The sequence below is a fragment of the Peromyscus eremicus genome, chromosome 20, assembly GCF_949786415.1.
Source record: "Peromyscus eremicus chromosome 20, PerEre_H2_v1, whole genome shotgun sequence".
NCBI classification, from domain to species: Eukaryota; Metazoa; Chordata; class Mammalia; order Rodentia; family Cricetidae; genus Peromyscus; species Peromyscus eremicus.
In genome coordinates, this window is record NC_081436.1 from 60,454,190 (window position 1) to 60,473,910 (window position 19,721).

The 19,721-nt window shown below is 41.8% G+C and overlaps 1 protein-coding gene across 3 annotated transcripts; it reads right to left on the reverse strand.

Annotated features, from left to right (window-relative positions):
• Positions 1–2,922: 2,922 nt before the first annotated feature.
• On the reverse strand, positions 2,923–14,142 carry Cthrc1 (collagen triple helix repeat containing 1). 3 transcript variants are annotated; one of them, XM_059247875.1, is made up of 4 exons: positions 13,975–14,142; positions 10,018–10,239; positions 6,871–7,087; positions 2,923–3,255 (listed from the first exon to the last, which is right to left on the reverse strand). In XM_059247875.1, the coding sequence occupies exons 1-4, from the start codon at positions 14,122–14,124 to the stop codon at positions 3,119–3,121; spliced, it is 726 nt and encodes a 241-aa protein (XP_059103858.1). In that variant the 5' UTR covers positions 14,125–14,142; the 3' UTR covers positions 2,923–3,118. The 3 variants fall into 3 exon arrangements, with proteins under 3 accessions (XP_059103858.1, XP_059103857.1, XP_059103859.1); XM_059247874.1 differs by having other exon boundaries at positions 2,923–3,261; XM_059247876.1 differs by lacking the exon at positions 10,018–10,239 and having other exon boundaries at positions 2,923–3,261.
• Positions 14,143–19,721: the final 5,579 nt, after the last annotated feature.

Consider the following 19,721-nt stretch of genomic DNA (forward strand, 5'->3'; position numbering starts at 1 on the left):
TGGGGCCTGGACTTTCAAATATATGAGCTTTTGGGGAAATGGTTCTCATTCAAACCACAACACATGGATTCACATTATCTTAAATGTTTCAATTTTGCTCTAAAGACCGAGTACTATTTAAGAATTACTAAAATAATATACACAAAAGTATTTATACCATCAATGTTTACTATCTTAAGAAAACTTTGACCTTGTGTTGTGCTTGTAATTGATTTTCTTTTCTTTTCTTTTTTTTTTTTTTTTTTTTTTTTTGGTTTTTCGAGACAGGGTTTCTCTGTGTAGCTTTGCGCCTTTCCTGGGACTCACTTGGTAGCCCAGGCTGGCCTCGAACTCACAAGAGATCCGCCTGGCTCTGCCTCCCGAGTGCTGGGATTAAAGGCGTGCACCACCACCACCGCCCAGCTTATAATTTTCTTGAACCAATGTCTGAGTACAAATCTTGCAATAGGTTGATATAATCATATGCCTCTTTTTAATCTTTTTTTCTTGCAATTTGTTGAAGAAATCTCTAGTACAAATCGTAATTGGTCTTATCAATAAAAACCCAGAGTCACACATCAGGGTGAAAGCTGAAAGATCAAAGAAGCAGAGCAGCAGCCACTAGAGACTTCTTACCTCTACGAATCCTCAGCCTGAAAGGGATGAGCTCCTGTCTCCTCCTGCCTTCTAGTCCTTTCTCTGCCCAGCCATATCACTTCCTGTCTCCACCTCCCTAGTACTGGGATTAAAGGCATGAGATTCCAAGTTCTGGGATCAAAAGTGTGTGCCACCACTGCCTGGTTCTGTTTCTCTTGATTGACTGGATCAATCTTGTGTAGCCCAGGGTAGCCTTGAACTCACAGAGATCCATCTGCCTCTGGCTCCCGAGTGCTGGGATTAAAGGTGTGTGCCACCACTGCCTGGCCTCTATGGCTAACTAGTGGCTTAGCTCCACACTCTGATCTTCAGGCAAGCTTTATTTGTTAGATCACAAACAAAATATCACCATAGAAATCAAATTCTCTTTCAAGTTTTCTATAGTCTGTTCTTTGCCTTTTATGTCTTTATCTTTACCACTGTATCTATATCTGTCTTTTATCCCCTGTGTTTCCATCAATAAGTAGTTATATCTACATGCTAAATTGAATCCGGGTTAGACTGCTGCTAAAACTGTCTCTTAGGTGTTGGTGTTACATGACTTTCTTAGGGGGCACTTAGTCTGGTCTCTCTTTGGGGCATGTTAGGAGCCATGAATCCACACTTATAGATCCCTTAATTCATAAATGGCTGAAAAGGAAGATAGTCTAATGTTAGCATTCTTTCTTTGCTTGCTAACTACAAATATGCAATACTATTACAATAAATATACTATATATATTTTTTTAAAGATATGGCTTTGTGTACTTTTTATTACATTTACTGGTTTACTCAATTTGTGTGTGGTTATGTATGTATTTGTGTAGGAGCACATTTGTGCCATGGTGAGTGTGTAGAGATCAGAGGGCAGCTTTCAGTAGTTGTTCCACACAGTAGCTTTCTACCGTATAGATCTTGGGATTGACCATATCATCAGGCTTAGTGCAATATCTTTACTCAGTGGGCCACCTCGTTGGGCTATATGTACTTTAAAAAAGAGTAATTCCTTCATGCATAAATAATTTGGTTACTCAGAGACACAATTCACATAAAGAAAGCAGGACAAATGTTTGGTTCTATTTCCCAGTTTTGAATACGAGTTGATTTGCTGGCATCTCACAATTTCCACAATGAATTTTTGTTTTAGCATATCATGAATTCGTGTATATTATCTTACTATATCATGTTGGTCGATATTTTTCAAACTATTGCAATTATCGTCTTTATTGATACGCACGTCATCTTTGCCAGTAGGAAACAAGTCAAGCTGAATCCTTGGATCCTTTCGAGTTGTCTTTTTCCCAAGTAAGGTATTCTGGGATCCTCTTGTACATTTCCTGCCCAAGAGCTAAAGTCATTCACATCTTACAGGACCTTCCTATTGTAGCTATCAGTCTGAGCATCACTGAGCTGGCCATTGTTCCTAGATCTTCTTAGTGAATAAAACATGAGTTCCCGCTGACACCTCCAATTCAAGCCCAGAACTCCATCTCCCTCACACTGATCCTGACTTGGTGAATACCTTCTGATCCCCTTGATTCTCACACTGATCCTGACTTGGTGAATACCTTCTGATCCCCTTGATTCCCACACTGATCCTGACTTGGTGAATACCTTCTGATCCTCTTGATTCAAAGCAATAACTTCTACTTTGTACTCTGCAACCTCCTTCAACAATCTCATTTTTGTGTGTGTCTTATCCTTTCTACCGAATGCCAAGCAGTTTGAGGCCAAAGCCTTAAGTTTTTATTTTTTGATACAGTAAGATAAAATTCCTAAAATACTGTTATGTTCCTGACATATAAATACCCTTATGTCTTCATATCCCTCAAGATACAGAACCATGTTATACATGTGCTAAAATTTCATAAATTGTTAAATGAATCTTAAAGTTTAGATTTATGTTCAACTTCTCATATATTAAGTACTAGAAATTCAACTTCAGTGGCAAAATCTTCCCTTTAAAAATACTAAAGTTGCCAGGCATGGTTAGCTCTTGGGAGGCAGAGGCAGGCAGATCTCTGAGGTCGAGGCTAGCCTGATCTACAGTGTGACTTTCAGGACAGCAGGCTACACAAAGCAAACAAACAAACAAACAAACAGAAAAAGAATACTAAAGCTATTTGAAACATTTTATTTAACAGATATAAAACAATTCTAAACATTTACAGCTCGTACAATGACATAACTTTTATATTTTTTAAAATGTTGACAGTAGGAAATAGGAAAGATCACAATGACACTCCAATATATAGGTTCCAAGAAAAGAATCATGAACAAAGTAATTAATGGAAAAAAAATCCCAAAACCATTCTTGGTTGAAGTAAAATGGATAATGCTAGATTTAAAAGTGTGAAATCACACTTTGGTCTGTAAACATATTTAACTTTGCATTTTCATTCAGCTGGGTACGTAAAGCGATTCCTTAAATGTCATTTAAATGAACCATTCAAAGGTTTGGTTTTAAAAATAAAAGAGGTAGGAAATGAAAGCTTCAGAGGATTTATTTTGGTAGTTCTTCAATAATGATGCGAGACACTGAATTCCATCCAGTAGAAGCATCTCCTTTAGGGTAATCAGAGCAGGTGCCAACCCAGATGGCCACATCTACCAACCCAGCACCAATCCCTTCACACAGTCCTTCCACTGCAAAACAGAGCCAATCACAACTCTCATTAGAACAAAGGGCAAAACCATTCCTTCTGCATTTACTGTAGAAAATCAGATTATAATTCTGCTTACTGGAAAGCTAACTAAAAGTTCTAGTACCCGATAAGGATTTCATAATAAAGTTCTCTTTTCCTTAGTTGGTACATAAATATTTTTGAAGGCAGATGCATAATTACTATGCTATTACCTCAACGAGTAGTATTCTCAAACCAGAATGTTTTAGTTACAGAGATGATTTAAAGCCAAAGAACAATTTACCAAATCATACCTACAAATCATACCTACACTTTTAGCTGTCAAGACTTCCCAGCTTTGGAAGAGACCTGAACCAGAGCCTGAATCAAGATATGCAAGTCTGTTTAAAGAAAGCCCGTTTCAGCACTGATCCATAGATCTGATGATATTCAAATTGAGGACAGGACTGTATATGATTAAAAGAAATCCTAGCTTAATCCTATACCAGTCATTCAATGTGTGAATCTAATTTACACAGATTCTTTTTTTGCAAAAATTTACATGTATGTATATATGTATGTATGTATGTATCATCTATCTATCTATCATCTGTCTAATGTGTGTATGTATGTATGTATCATCTATCTATCTATCTGTCTGTCTGTCTGTCTGTCTGTCTATCTATCTATCTGTCTGTCTATTATCTGCCTAATGTGTGTATGTAGGTATGGATAACACCTGTATCACAGTGCACCTGTGGAGAGCAGAGAACAATATTACAGGAGTTGGTCCCCTCCTTCCGCCATGTGTCCCAGGGACCAAACTCAGCTCATCAGCCTCAGGGGTCAGCACCTTCTACTGCTACACCACCTCACCAACTTTTTTTTTTTTTTAAGATTTATTTATTTATTATGCATACAGTGTTCTGTCTGCATATATGCCTGCAGGCCAGAAGAGGGCACCGAATCTCATTATAGATGGTTGTGAGCCACCATGTGGTTGCTGGGAATTCAACTCAGGACCTCTGGAAGAGCAGCCAGTGCTCTTAATCTCTGAGCCATCTCTCCAGCCCTAAAGGCATGAGCCACCACTGCCCGGCACAGTTTATTTTTTTTAAAGATTTATTTATTTATTATGTATACAGAAGAGTGTGCCAGATCTCATTACAGATGGTTGTGAGCTACCATGTGGGTGCTGGGAATTGAACTCAGGACCTCTGGAAGAGCAGTCAGTGCTCTTAACCTCTGAGCCATCTCTCCAGCCCCCACCTCACCAACCTTTAACAGAATTACTATAATTAAAAAGAAAACCTGTTTTTTGTTTTGTTTTGATGCTGTATCTTTCAAGAGTCTTCTGGACTCTCACACACTAACATACATCTTGCATTGAACCTTACCAAAGTACTTCACTCACATCTAAAAGAAAGATTTCACTGTTGGTCACTAAAACAAGCAGAGAGACATGTTCCCTTTGATGCCTGTGTGAAGTGAGAAAGGAAGCTGGACTTGGCAGATTCCTAAAGAGAATGAATTGTGGCATGCAAGTGGTCCAGTGGCTGTGTAGCTTTCCTGTGGGTTGAGATTAATGTGCTCATGTGCCCTGGTAGGCTCCCAGCTTAGCTGAGGTTAGTGCAGCCCAACTGAGCCCCTGAATATGGAACTGAAGCAATATGTCATCACTGGCAATGACATCTATAAGTCAACTAACACCAGAATATAGGGACCTGCCACCAGCTCAGACCTCTTTGGAGAGGTAAGCTGTGAGCCCACAATCCATTTAAGCTGTCTGGTAGTCTCAGGACCACGCTAGTTGAAAATGCATGCCAGCAATATTCAAGTTTCCCCAAGGCCTTGACCCCTTATGGCCTAGAAACGTGTCCACTTAACCTTGTAGTCAAAGAACTCCAGACTGCTGCAGGCAGCAAGAACATATTATAGAGATTCAGCTATATATAATAAAGCTATACCTAGAAAGATGAAGGAATCTTTTCTAGAGGGAAGCCATTTATCAAGGAATATTTGGTGTTACTCAGCTTTTAATATTCAGCTGTTTCTTGCTATGAAATTCTTGTGTGTTCATATACTACTAGGCCTTAAAGGCAAAAAGTATAAGATTCTCAGATGTACTGCTGATCTACTAGGTAACACCCCTACAGAGTCTAGGAGACATGCAGACTGTAGATGCATAGCTTTGTTTCTTGTGCAAATGAAGCTCAGACTTTCCTTCCCCAGACTGGCCAAATGGCATTCCAGAGTATTTGACTCAGAACAAAGGGTTTTTTGCATATCTGGGTAAGAGTAAAGGGGATGTAGGATTCCTGGTAAGGCAGAATCACATGGCCAGAGGAGAAGATAACAAGGCAGAGTTTCTGTAGATGGTAGGGCAGAGTCACATGGCCAGAGAGAAAGGAATAAGACAGATCTTTTGTAGAGAATAAGGATTGGGTCAGGTCAAGAGAGGAGGAAGAGAAGAAATGAGCATGGACAGAGAAACTGAAGACGAAGATGAGATTGAAAGCATAAGAGCTTACCAGGGCTATGAGAGGACAGAAAAAGAAGGGACAGAGAGGAGCTGAGTGTCAGGATGGAAATGAAGCTGTGTAGACAGAAGTTTGTTATAGAGAAATAAAGTAAACAGACGTTAGAAACTAGTGTACATAGATTCTCTTCCCTGAGATAAACCCATGCCAGATGTAGCATCTTCCCCAGGACTCTGGGACGGATTTTCTCAGGGCAGGCCCCTGGGAAAATTCTGATACCAGACAGGTGTGGATCTAGTATCACCTCACAGTGAGTCAAGTGGTTAAATGGTGACTTTACCAAATCAAATCGTCATGAACTCCATCTTCCTGAAGGAGTGGTACCATGGTGAGCCTATCGGGTAGCCAAGGCTGAGAACTAGATCAATTGTCTGTTTTGCCATTTCTAACTAGACATTAACTTTGGGGCATATCACCACAACCAGGGTTTTTTGTTGTTATTTGTTTTGTTTTATTTTGTTTTTAAGATACAGGTACTGGAGACTTACTGGTACTTGGAAGAGACCTGAACCAGAGCCTGAATCAAGATATGCAAGTCTTTTTTTTTTTTTTTAAAGATTTATTTATTTATTATGTATACAGTATTCTGTCTGCATATATACCTGCAGGCCAGAAGAGGGCGCTAGCTCTCATTACAGATGGTTGTGAGCCACCATGTGGTTGCTGGGATTGAACTCAGGACCTCTGGAAGAACAGTCAGTGCTCTTAACCACTGAGCCATCTCTCCAGCCCCAAGATATGCAAGTCTTTTTAAAGAAAGCCCTTTTCAGCCCTGATCCATAGATCTGATGATATTCAAATTGAGGACAGGACTTTTATATGATTAAAAGAAATCCTAGCTTAATCTTATACCAGTCATTCAATGTGACCAGAGATTCTGAGTCAGTTGCTCAGTGATGGCGCCCCAGCATCTGTACCCTTTGAAAAAGATCTGTGAACAGTTGTGAGTTGCAGTCCAGGGTGGGGAGTCACATACTAGGACTTGCTAGAGATCTACTTACAACAGGCTAGTTACCCAGCATCACAGTGGAAATCAAACACCTTCTTAGGCAGATCTGAGGCACATTCTGCAGTGCTACTGTTATACATACCAGAAGAAGTACGATGGATATTAATTGTTGAATTTAGTTCAGGGCTCCCTTGATCCAGATAGATGATGGCTTCAATGGGAAGAGGTCCTGAACATTCAGCTCCATTAAATGTAAAATACCAGCGCTGACAGCAAGCATTTCTGCACTTTAGCCGAAGTGAGCCGCTGAACAGAACACGCAGAGCACTGTTGGAGCGCATCTTCGTAAATGTACACTCCTGCCACAGTGGAAAAACAGCTGAACATTTCACATTTAATTAAAAAGTGACCTTGACTATCAAGTAATGGAGGCTAACCCAGAGCAATTGCTAGAGTCTGTGAGACCCCATTGACCAACAACTCCATAAAAGGTCCCCATATTTAGTATTGGGCTTTTTATTTGCTAGTCTATGGTGTCTAGGGAAACACCACTTAAGCTCCTTTTATACATGTATATGTGTATATTTTAGGAAGCTTCTCCAGTGGTATGTTTCCATATGGCTTTTTTCAAAGGTCTTTAGTGTTAGTTTTCCCTCCTCATATACACTCTTCTCCAGCCCTCCCATTCCCCACCTCATTTAGCCCTTCCTGTTCCATTATTCACTTTTCCTCTTTCATAATGCCAGAGTTCTATCCCACTTCCTTTGAGTACCATGGCTCCTTACTAATTTTATAACGTCTATGAATATACCCTAATTTAAATATGCTAATCTAAAGATTCAAAGCTAGCATCCAGGCCAGGTGGTGGTGGTGCATCCCTTTAATTCCAGCACTCAGAAGGCAGAGGCAGCTGGAACTCTGAGTTCAAGGCCAGCTTGGTCTACAGAGTGAGTAGCTAGAGCTCCTCAGAGAAACCCTGTCTTGAAAAACAAAAGCAAACAACAACAACAACAAAAAGCTAGCATCCATATGTGAAAGGGAACATGCAGTATTTATCTTTCTGGGTCTGGGTGACCTCACTGAAAAGGACTATTTTTAGTCTCCCCCCATTTACCTGTGAATCTTATCATTTCATTTCTCTTTACAGGTGAATAATATTTCCTATTTCTGATGATACCACATACTTAAGTTATAGGACATAGGCAATTAAGCTGGCACTGACCTGCAGACTTCATCCCTACTGGCTAGCTTTCATAATACTGGAAGGTTCAATGCATGTTGCCAAGGGAGAAAAGTAATCAAAAGTCTTACCCAGATGTGAACCCCGTGAACTAGGATAACAGTGGTCCCACTGGTGTAACAGTGGTACAAATGTTAGGGGAGTAACCAACTACTTTCTGATTGGGTTAAAAGCCAGCTCTACAAGATGAAACTCATGCCTGATAGAGTTAACTGGACCCCAAACCCATAGCTGGCTAGCTCATAAGGCCCTAGAGGAGAAACTAAAACTATTATTCTGCTAAAAAGACATAGTAATAAACTGCCCCCTAAGTCTTTCTTTTTATACCCATAAATTAGTACATCTCTTCAACCTCATCAAAGAATCTTCCTTTTGCAGCAGACGAAGATTAGTACAGAGACCCACAAGTGGTCAGTGTTCAGAGAATAAGAGGGGGCATTGTAGGTACCTGCAATGAAACAGAAATTGCCAGACAGGACAGGTCATCGCACACATGAACCCACAGCAAGCTGCATACGCAAGACCTGCACAAAAATCAGTCCAGCCAAAACCCCAGCATGGATGTGGGAAAAGCTCATGAAGTCCCACCCCTAGATGTGGGGCTGTTAGCCACTGATGGCTGCTAGGGAGGCAGAGTCTGTTTTCTCCAGAGATAAGGCCTGTGAGAGGCTACCGTGGGCCAGGAGAGCAGTCTCCGCCCACACACATGTGGGCGTCACTGAGTGAACTTACTGGAGTTTCAAAAAGTGTACATGAAGTTGGGAGGGGAAAGTGGTGGTGGGCGGTAGAGGAGAAATTGGAGGGGAGGGCATAAAAGATAAAGTAAGAGTCTTTGAAGATACACTGAATTTCACTTAACTATTCTCTCTCCATTGTCTTTAAAAAGCTTGAGTTTTATAGAGGGAGAAAGATTACTTTCAAGATTGGTACAAAAACAAAACCAATTTTGGGCTTTCTTAGATATTTTTACCTCATTAAGTGTACCTTTCGTTTATTTTTGAAACAGCTAGTCTTCTTTTGGCTAAACAAGTCTATGTACTCTTTCTCTATTGAAAAATACTGAATATCAACTATATTCAGTTGGATACAGAAGTCAACAGAGAGGAAGCCCCACCTTCACAGAACTGGTGTTCTATAGTATTAGTGTCTGTTGGGATAGATCATTCTCTCTGTCTGTCTCTGTCTCTGTCTCTGTCTCTGTCTGTCTCTGTCTCTGTCTCTGTCTATCTCTGTCTCTGTCTCTCTCTCTCTCCCATCCTCCCACTCTCTCATTTTTTTTTTTTTTTTAGTTAGTATTTCTAGTAGCCCAAGCTGGCCTCAAACTTGCTATGTAGCCAAGAATGGTCTTGAATTCCAGAAGTCTCTACCTCCTGAATGCTGAGATTATAGGCATGAGCTGCCACACCAGGCTAGACCTTTCTTTTGCTCAACAACACACAGTATGAGGTATGAACCTAGACAAAATAACCTGTACAGCACAGTAATAAGATCTAGCTTCCTGCCAGGCGGTGATGGTGCACACCTTTAATCCCAGCGCTCGGGAGGCAGAGCCAGGAGGATCTCTGTGAGTTCGAGGCCAGCCTGGACTACCAAGTGAGTTCCAGGACAGGCACCAAAACTACACAGAGAAACCTTGTCTCAAAAAAACAAAAACAAAAACAAAAAACCCACCCCAAAACAACAACAACAAAAGATCTAGCCTCGTTTTCTTCCCTGTAGCTTGTCCACAAAAATCTGTGTATTGGCTTATGACCTACAATCTCTTCCTGGCAGGAAGTTTCTGTATCCATTGTAACCACTGCTAAAAAAAAATGGTGTCTTAATAATGCAGGAACTATAAGGGATAGCTTTAAAAAAAAAATGGCAACTTCTGATGAACAACTGTAAATAAGAAAGCAGTCTCTAGTACTAGTCTAGAGCAAGTAACTAGAGAGCATTCGAATAAAACACTTTTTGAAAAATCACATATAAAGAGAGACAAAAATAAAATTGACACTGACTTAGAAAATACATTTTGCTTCAACTTTAATATGATTTGACTTTACTTACTGCAATCTTCCCAAGATCTATGCCATAATTCAGTGAGCTCCACGAACACTGCTTGTAGTTTGGGGTCCAGGACTCCTCAAAGCTTTCTCTTAAGCACTCCCCCTTTTCTCCTTTGAATCCATCCCGACCTGGAATTCCTGGTGTGCCAGGAATACCATTGGCTCCAGGACTCCCATCGCGACCAGGAACTCCTGCTGGTCCTTGTAAGCACATTCCATTGTACTATAGTGCGGAAGGAGAAGGGAAAGGGCATCATCACTTAAGACGCAAACTCAGAATAGGGTATAGGGATGTAGTTCAATGGTAGAGCTCTTGCCTAGCGAGCGCAAGACTCAAGGTTTGACCCCCAGGACACAACAAGTAAATAAAGAAATTCATTCGTGAATATGTGAATCTGTCAAGAGTCCCTTTAAACCACCTTGTCCATGTTCTTATGAGTTACTTTGGAGAACTCATTTTAAGGCTACTTAGAAAACAATATCACGTCTTCATTTTTTTTTTTATTGCACAAACTTATACAAAACAATGAGAAAACACTTTTATGTCTTTTTCTTTGTACTTCTGATTATATGTAATTTTAACTAGCTGTATTCCAAGGTACACATCATTTGATCTTTTTTAATTCAAATTTTGTTGTTATTATTTTATGAGTATGGTAGCATGTCTGGCTTGTGAAGACTAGAACAGTGATCAGATCTCTTGGAACTGGTATTACAGTTGTGAGCTGCCATGTGAGTGCTGGGAACTGAACCTGGGTCCTCTGGAAAACCAGTCAGTGCTCTTAACTGCTGAGCCATCTCTCTAGTTCCCAATAATCTGTGTTTGGTCCTTATAACTCCATATTTTATTAAGTACTTATACTCCAAAAACGTACTTTTACATTATCATACTTTTTTTTTTTTAAGACAGTTTCTCTGTGTATCCCTGGCTGCCCTGGAACTTGATCTGTAGACCAGGCTGACCCTGAACTCACAGAGAGCCACCTCCCTCTGCCTCCTCTGTGTTGGGATTAAAAGTGTGCACCACCACTGCCTTGCTATTATACAAACAAAATTTTTTTAAACATAATTCCTTATTGATTCTTTGGGAATTTCACATCAAGCACCCCGATTCCACTCACCTCCCAGTCTCTCCATATCCACCCTTCACCCCAGCAGCATGCCCCCCCCCAAATTAATTAAAAACAAAACAGAACAAACAATCATACAAAAATTTTAGTGCTCAGTTTTTGGGTTCTTACTTCTGGTTTTTGTTATAGATATTAATATAATGAAAATACTTATCCACATATTTTTTTCTTCCTTTGAGTGACTTAAGATTAATTGCCATGGAAAGAACTATGAAATAACGCCTTACTTATCTTCTTTTGCATTATCTCTAAGTTGGATGCGCATATCATCTGCTTCTCCTATTTTTATGTAAAGGAAGATGCTCTAGGCTTGCACTTTGCCAGCCCGTTCTGTCTCCCTAAAGAGGAGTCTGTGGTCCAGTTTCATGTGACCATCTGTCCTCAACAGGTAGGTAATAATTTACTAAACCATCTGTAAGAGCTGGGATTCTCTGTTTTGTTGTCTGTTTTGTGGATGATGTAGAACTGAGATGTAAAGATTCTAGAACCATTTCCTTTTTATTTTGATACAAGCCTCACCCACTCTTAGATATGTGAGACCAGGCCATTTACTCAGCATTTCAGTGCCTGTTTCCTTATGTATAAACTGGGGATAATAACAAACATTCTTGCCTTGAAGTTAGTGTTTGGTAGCACACACCTGGAATCCCTGTACTTGGGAGGCAGAGGCAGGAGGATCCAGAGTTCAGGATCCCCCCAACACAGCAAATTTGAGGCCAGCCTGGGATGCAGGAGTCCACTCCTCAACACACACACACACACACACACACACACACACACACACACACACTAATGCAGATTGAACTCAGAGCCTATGCATCCTAGGCAAGTGCTCTACTATTGACCTATAACAGTGATACTTTGAGCTCCCTTTGTCCAATTCCTGTGCCTACCCTTGAATTAGTTCACGCGGAAACAAGGGTGCCCTTAATTAGACCTTTCAAAATGCAGTGCATTCCAATTAAATTTTTAACATTTCCCTTATTGATGTAAATTTCTCTAGTACATTTGATATTTTTTAATTCCTCTCAGGCAAGATGTTGCATACAGTAAAGTTTTTCTTTTCCCAGTTAAAATCCTAGTCCCAATAGATCTTTAGAGTTGTCAGTGAATGTCAGTCTACAGTGTGAGGAGAGAGAGAGGAAGCTCAAATTCCCTCTCCCAGCTCCCTATTTCTTTTATTGGCCACCAGGGGGCAGGACTTAGTGGGAGCCTGAAAGGAAGGCTTTGAAAGCGCCAATACAAAGAAGTTACTTTATACAATCTGTTGAAACCTTCCTAGTGACTGTGTGGACTTTCTGTCACCAAGACCAAATCCAATCTACAGGATGCACCTGAGCCCGGCGCACAGTATGCTTTTCCAAGTTGGGCTGGAGTTGTGGGAAGCCACAGGTCCAGTAAAATCCTGAGAGGGGAAAATATCAGCTTTATGGGGAAACGGACTGTTTTCCATATCTTAACTACACATTCATAAAATGCAGGCTGCACATGAGCCACATTCATTTGGCACAGTTTTATTTTTATTTTAAGAACTTAGTCGCTTAAAATAGAACCGTAGCCCCAACACAGTGTGCTTTTGTGGGGCAAAATTATATATCATAGCAGAAAACAAGAACGACAAAAAACAAACAAAAACCCACCACCGCTGTGTGAAACAGCAGGGATTTCCCCACCCCCCACCCCCCAGTGCTTTTGAATCCAGTTTAGAACTAGCTGTCAGGGAGCTTGTTTTATTAGTTTAGCCTAGAATGTCAGTTTAAGAAATTCAAATCTTTAAAAAACAAACAAACACCAAATGCCCTCTTATGTATTGCAATGCCTGGCAGCCATGTAGATTGGTTTAAGGACCGGAGTTTATGACGTGCCGAGGACTACAGATCTGTCATTGGCTGGCTCTTGCACGGGACAGAGAACCTCTCTGCCCTCCACGGGGTTGTTGACTTTTAGAGTGTAGAGGGAAAGATTTAATGCAAACAGACTTTCCCACACATCAGCCCCTCGGAGAGAGCTTGGGATATTTGCTTTCCCGGAAGCATTTTCTTTCCCTTTCTGTCGATCGCAATGTTCCTGACTGGTAGCAACAGGCTGAAGTCCTGGATGCACATCTGCTTTGAACAGAACAGGCGAAATGGGTCCTTGGGAGGGCTCCTACTGGCGCCCTTCATGTCCCCCTTCCAGCTCCAAACCCTCTGAACCATTCCTGGCCCAAGCTGCAGTCCTCCAGGGAGTAAATTGCAACTCATACTCCCCAGAAAGATGACCCAAAGTGACTCATAATCTTCAAGTTACAAAAAGCTGGACGCATGCTATGTGTGTGTGTGTGTGTGGGGGGGGTTAGTCTCTCCTCCAGGCAGACGTGGCCACCAGTCCCAACAAAGGACACGTAGCACAGCCTTGGCCCGGGCCCAGGCGATCAGCTGGCCTAGGGTCTTCTTCAGGCCTGCTTTTAAAATCAGCTGAGCAGCTCAGTCTACTCCAGCTGCAGCCACAACGTCCCTCACTTCTCTCAAGGGTGGCCTCCCCGAGGACAGAAACTCCTGGGCGACTACACGGACTTGGGACATCTCACCTGACCCACGTCGCGTCTCTGCGATGACCTCTCATTACGGACTCCCGGGGAGTTTCAAGACTCCACTTCAGGCATGTCCCAGATCCTTCCCCACACACAGACTCAGACAAGGCAGGACACTCGAGTTAAGATAGCTAACACGCTGTCCTAGGCGCGCCTCTCGGTCAGCACCACCGACAGCTGTTTTGATGCCCTCCCTGTGCGCGCGTGGCTGGGTCCTCTCCAGCACTGAGGTCAGGACCGACTCCCTCAGACTCACCAGGTCTACCACCTCCCTCTGCCGGATCAGCGCTTTTTGCTTCACCTTGGGGTTCTCGGAGGCGCTGGACGTCGCCGGCAACTGCAGCAGCAGCACAAGGAAGAAGCCGAGCAGCAGCCGCGGGGAGGCGGTGCGACCTTGGGGGTGCATGGTGTGCGGTGGCTGCGAAGCGCCCGGGAGCCGGAGGTGGAGGGGTCGGCGGGGCCCGGCCTTGGTCCGCGTCTGGCGGAGCTCCGCAGCCCGCGACATCAATGAGCCTTTCACTGAGCGCCGCCCTCCCTTCTTCCCTCCCGCCCCCTGGACACCCGAGATTGCATTCTGTAATAGGCCAGGGTCCCCGGCTCGAGCCCGCCCCTCCTCCGCAGCTCCGCCCGCCCGGACCCTCGCCTGGTGACTGGTTAGGAACCACGGATGAGGGGAAACTGAGATGGCAGTGTCTTAACTCTGGGCCAGGAATCACCTTGGGGTGGTGATGGGGAGGGAGGGAGGGAGAGAGGGAGGGAGAGGGAGAGGGAGAGGGAGAGGGAGAGGGAGAGGGAGAGGGAGAGGGAGAGGGAGGGAGAGGGAGAGGGAGAGAGGGAGAGAGAGAGAGAGAGAGAGAGAGAGAGAGAGAGAGAGAGAGAGAGAGAGAGAGAGAGAGAGAGAGGACATTTGGGAGTATTAAGCAAGGAGAGCTATAATATAAAAAGTCTTTAAGAGTCCTATGACCCAAATGATTGCTAATGTTTGAAGAAGTACTATCCCCTTCTAAGAGGCAAGGTGCAAAGCTCTGTTGACATGGCCTCTTGGCAATCCCGTGGGGGATGCTGCTGCCTGTCTTCTCCATTCATAGGTGAAGAACTGAGGCTCATGGACAATAACCAACTTTCAGTGCTGGAAGATCATTTTCGAGTGCCCATTCCCCATAAGATTAACGCATGTTTAAAACTCCATGGACTCCAGCCAGGGAAGCAGGTCTCAGCTCCATCCAGCACTCCCTGTCAGGGAAGACAGAGGTGACCAGCAGCTCTTCACCCCTCCCTCCCTCCCTCCCTCCCTCCCTCCCTCCCTCCCTCCCTCCCTCCGGTCGTCCCCTAGTACCACCCCCAGCTCTGGTGCAGATGCCTGCAGTAGCCTCTCACCCCTAAACTCCCTTCCCCAACTCACTGCCTTGCCCACCCCTCCCCCAAACTCCAGCAGGTACTCCCTGGAAACCCACAGGCCACACTGCACAGTAAAGCAGGTAGACTAATTGCCTCTCCCTCTGCTCCTCAAAGTCCAATTCTCCAGCCCCACCCCAGCTGTGCACCAGAACACCTGTCCCTTCTTCTGCACCCATTTCCGGTGGATCCCACAGATCCTCCCCTGCAAACTTTCTTCCCCCAACTCACTGTTTTACCCCAGCCTCCAGCTCCATAGGCCACTCCTGCCAGAGAAGCGAGTAAGCTAACTGCAGATCTTCACCTCTCCCTCTGTTCCTTCAAGTCTAATCCCCCAGTCTCTCCCTCAGCTCCAGCAGACCTCTTGCTGTGGCCTCTCCTCACTCTCTACTCCCACTGCCCAGAGACTAACTAAGCAGATCTTGATGGGACACCCTGCTTTTCTCCCTCTTGTTAATTCATCTCCACCATCTCCAACCCCTCCCCATTTTTAAGTGTCAGCTGCCAATACCCAGAAACATGTTTTCCTGGAACCCCCCCCCCCAGTGCACACACCTATCGGGACCCCCAAAAATTTTCCTACAGGCAACACACAGCTGCCACATTCTCCTAAGAACCAGACAGAGAGAAAACAAACAACAAAACAAAACAAAAAACCAATGAACAAAACACCCATCCAACAAAGACCATTTATCAGCACCTAGAATTACAATCTCCCTAAACCCAGATGCCTAGATGCCAGTATAAAAACACAACCAGTAACAGCCAGGACAATTATGTCTTCACTACAACCCAGCAACCCTACCACAGCAGGTTCTGAATATTTCAACACAGGAGAAGCATAAGTAAAAGACTTTAAAACAGCCTTTATGAATATGATAGGGGTCCTTAAAGGGGAAATGAATAAATCCCTTAAAGAAATCTATGAAAACACAAAGAAATAGTTGAAGGAAATGAATACAACCATTTAAGACCTGAAAGTGGAATCAATAAAGAAAACCCGAACTGAGGGAAATCTGGAACTGAAAACTATAGGAGCTAGAACAGGAACCTCAGAGGCAAGCTTCACCAACAGAATACAAGAGATGGAAAAAAAAATCTCAGACACTGAAGACATACTAGAAGAAATGATACATAGAGCAAAGAAAATGTTAAATCTAAAAAACTCCTGGCAAAAAACATCCAGGAAATCCGGGACACTGTGAAAAGACCAAATCTAAGAATATTAGGAAGGAGAAGAAAAGACAGGTCAAAAGCACAGAAAACATTTTCAACAGAATGATAGAAGAAAATTTTTCTAACCTAAAGAAGAAGATGCCTATCAAAGTATCAGAAGCATACAGAGTACCAAACAGACTGGACCAGAAAAGAAAGTCCCCTTGGCATATAATAACCAAAACACTGAATGTACAGCACAAAGAAAGAATATTGGAAACTGCAAGGGGAAAGACCAAGTAACATGTAAAAGGAAGACCTGACCTCTCAGTGGAGACCCTAAAAACCAGAGGGGCCCGGACAGATGTGCTATAGACTCTAAGAGATCACAAATGCCAGCCCTGACTACTATATCCTGCAAAACTTTCATTCACCATAAATGGAGACAATAAGACATTACATGATAAAAACCAAATATAAGCAATATATATTTACAAATTCAGCCTTCTGCAAGGTGCTAGAAGGTAAACTCCAACCTAAAGAGGTTAACTACATCCAAGAAAAAAAACAGGGAAAAAAATAATCCTGGACCAGAAGAAGAAGAAGAAGAAGAAGAAGAAGAAGAAGAAGAAGAAGAAGAAGAAGAAGAAGAAGAAGAAGAAGAACAAGAACAAGAAGAAGAACAAGAAGAAGAACAAGAAGAAGAAGAAGAAGAAGGAAGCACACACCACCACCACTACCAGAACCATGATCATCATCATCAACAACAACAAAATAACATGAATCAACAATTATTGTCATTGAAATCTTTCAACATCATCTTAATTCCTCAATTCACTGATAAAATACACAGACTAGCAGAATGGATGTGAAAACAGAATCCATCCTTCAACCGAATTCAAGAAACACACTTTAACATCAAGGATAGACATCACATCAAGGTATAGGGTTAGAAAAGATATCCCAGCAAATGGACCTAAGAAACAAACTGGTATAGTCATTTTAATATCTGACAAAATAGACTTTAAACCAAAACTAATCAGAAGAGATAGCGAAGGACATGACATACTCATTAAAGAAAAAAATCCACTAAGAGGACATTGCAATTCTTAGCATCTATGCTCCAAGCACAAGGGCACTTAAGTTCATAAAAGAAATGTGTGTACAGCTTAAATCACACATTGACTCACACACAGACAGTAGGAGAATTCAGTAACCCTCTCTCACCAATGGACAGGTCATCGGACAAAAACTGAACAGAGAAATGTTGGAGCTAACTGAAGTTATAAACCCAATGGACCTAATAGGTATTTATAGAACATTTCACCCAAACATAAATGAATATACCTTCTTCCCTACACCTCACAGAACATTCTCCAAAACTGACCACATTCAGGGACACAAAGCAAGTCTCCACAAATACAAGAAAACTGAAATAAGTTCCTGCGTCCTATCTGGCCACATGGATTAAAGCTGGACATCAATAACAGCAGAAACAACAGAAAGCTTACGAACTGGTGGAAACCAAACAGCTCTCTACTGACTGAAAAAAGGGTCAAGACAAAAATTAACAAAGAAGTTAAAGACTTTCTAGAGTTGAATAAAAATGAATACACAACATATCCAAATGTATGGGACACTAAGAAAGCAGTGCTAAGAGGAAAGTTCTTAGCATTAAGTGCCTGCATTAAAAAAAAAATTGGAGAGATCTCATGTTAGCAACTTGACAACACACCTGAAAGCTCTAGAACATAAAAAGATACCACACCCAAAAGGAGTAGATGGCAAGAAACAATCAAACTGAGGCTGAAATCAATCAAACAGAAAGAGAACAATACAAAGAATCAATGAAACAGAGAGTTGGTTCTTTAACAAAACCAATAAGATCGACAAACTCTTATCCAGATTAACTAAAAAGCAGAGAGAGAAGATCCAAATTAACAAAATTAGAAATGAAATGGGGGACATAACAACAGATACCGAGGAAATCCAGAGAATCATCAGGTCATACTTTAAAAAACTATACTCCACCAAATTGGAAAATCTAAAAGAAATAGATAATTTTCTTGATAAGTACCACTTACCAAAGTTAAATCAAAATTTGATAGGCAATTTAAACGGACCTATAACCACCAGTGAAATAGAAGCAGCCATTTAAAGTCTTCCAATCAAAAAAAGCCCAGGGCCAGATGGTTTTAGTGCAAAATTCTACCAGGCTTTCAAAGAAGAGTTAATGGCAATGCTCCTTAAATTATTCCAAAAAATAGAAAGAGAAGGGACATTGCCCAATTCATTGTATGAGGCTACAGTTGTCCTGATCCCAAAGCCCATAAAGACCCAACAAAGAAAGAGAATTACAGATCAATTTCTCTTATGAACATAGATGCAAAACTACTCAGTAAAATACTTGCAAACCAAATCCAAAAACACACCAAAAAATCCACTATGATCAAAAAGGCTTCATCTCCAAAACTCAGGGATGATTTAACATACATAAATTGGTAAATGTAGTCCACCATATAGACAGACTGAAAGCAAAACCACATGATCATCTTATTAGATCATCTCATTAGATGCAGAAAGGGCCTTTGTCAAAAATCTAACCCCTTAAGACAGAAGTCCAGGAAAGATTAGCAATACAAGGGACATACCTCAACATAATAAAGACAGTTTATAGCAAGCCTGTAGTCAACAGCAATGTAAATGGAGTGGAACTCAAAGCAATTCCACTAAAATCAGGAACAAGACAAGGTTGTCCACTCTCTCCATATCTGTTCAACACAGTACTTGAAGTTTTACTTAGATCAATAAGACAACTGAAATAGATCAAAGAAATACAAATTGTAAAGAAAGAAGTCAAATTACCTTTATTTGTGGATGATATGATAGTATATATAAGTGACCTGAAAATTCCACCAAGAAAACTCCTACAGCTGATAAACTCTTTCAGCAAAGTTGCTGGTTACAAAACTAACTCACAAAAATAAGCAGCTTTCCTATATACAAACAACAAACAGTCTGAGACAGAAATCAGGAAAATAACACTTTTCACAATAGCCTCAAATCATATAAAATATCTTGAGGTAACTCCAAACAAGCAAGTGAAAGATTTGCATGATAAAAACTTTAAGACAAAACAAAAACAAAAACAAAAAAAACCTTTAAGACATTGAAGAAAGAAATTGAAGAAGAAATCAGAAGATAAAAAGATCTCGCATGCTGGGTGATGGTGGCACACACCTTTAATCCCCACACTCGGGAGGCAGAGGCAGGCAGATCTCTGTGAGTTCGAGGCCAGCTTGGGCTACAGCGTGAGTTTCAGGAAAGGCGCAAAGCTACACAGAGAAACCCTGTCTCGAAAAACCAAAAAAAAAAAAAAAAAAAAAAAAAAATCTCCCCTGCTCCTGGATCAGTAGGATTAACATAGTAAAAATGGCCATCCTACTAAAAGCA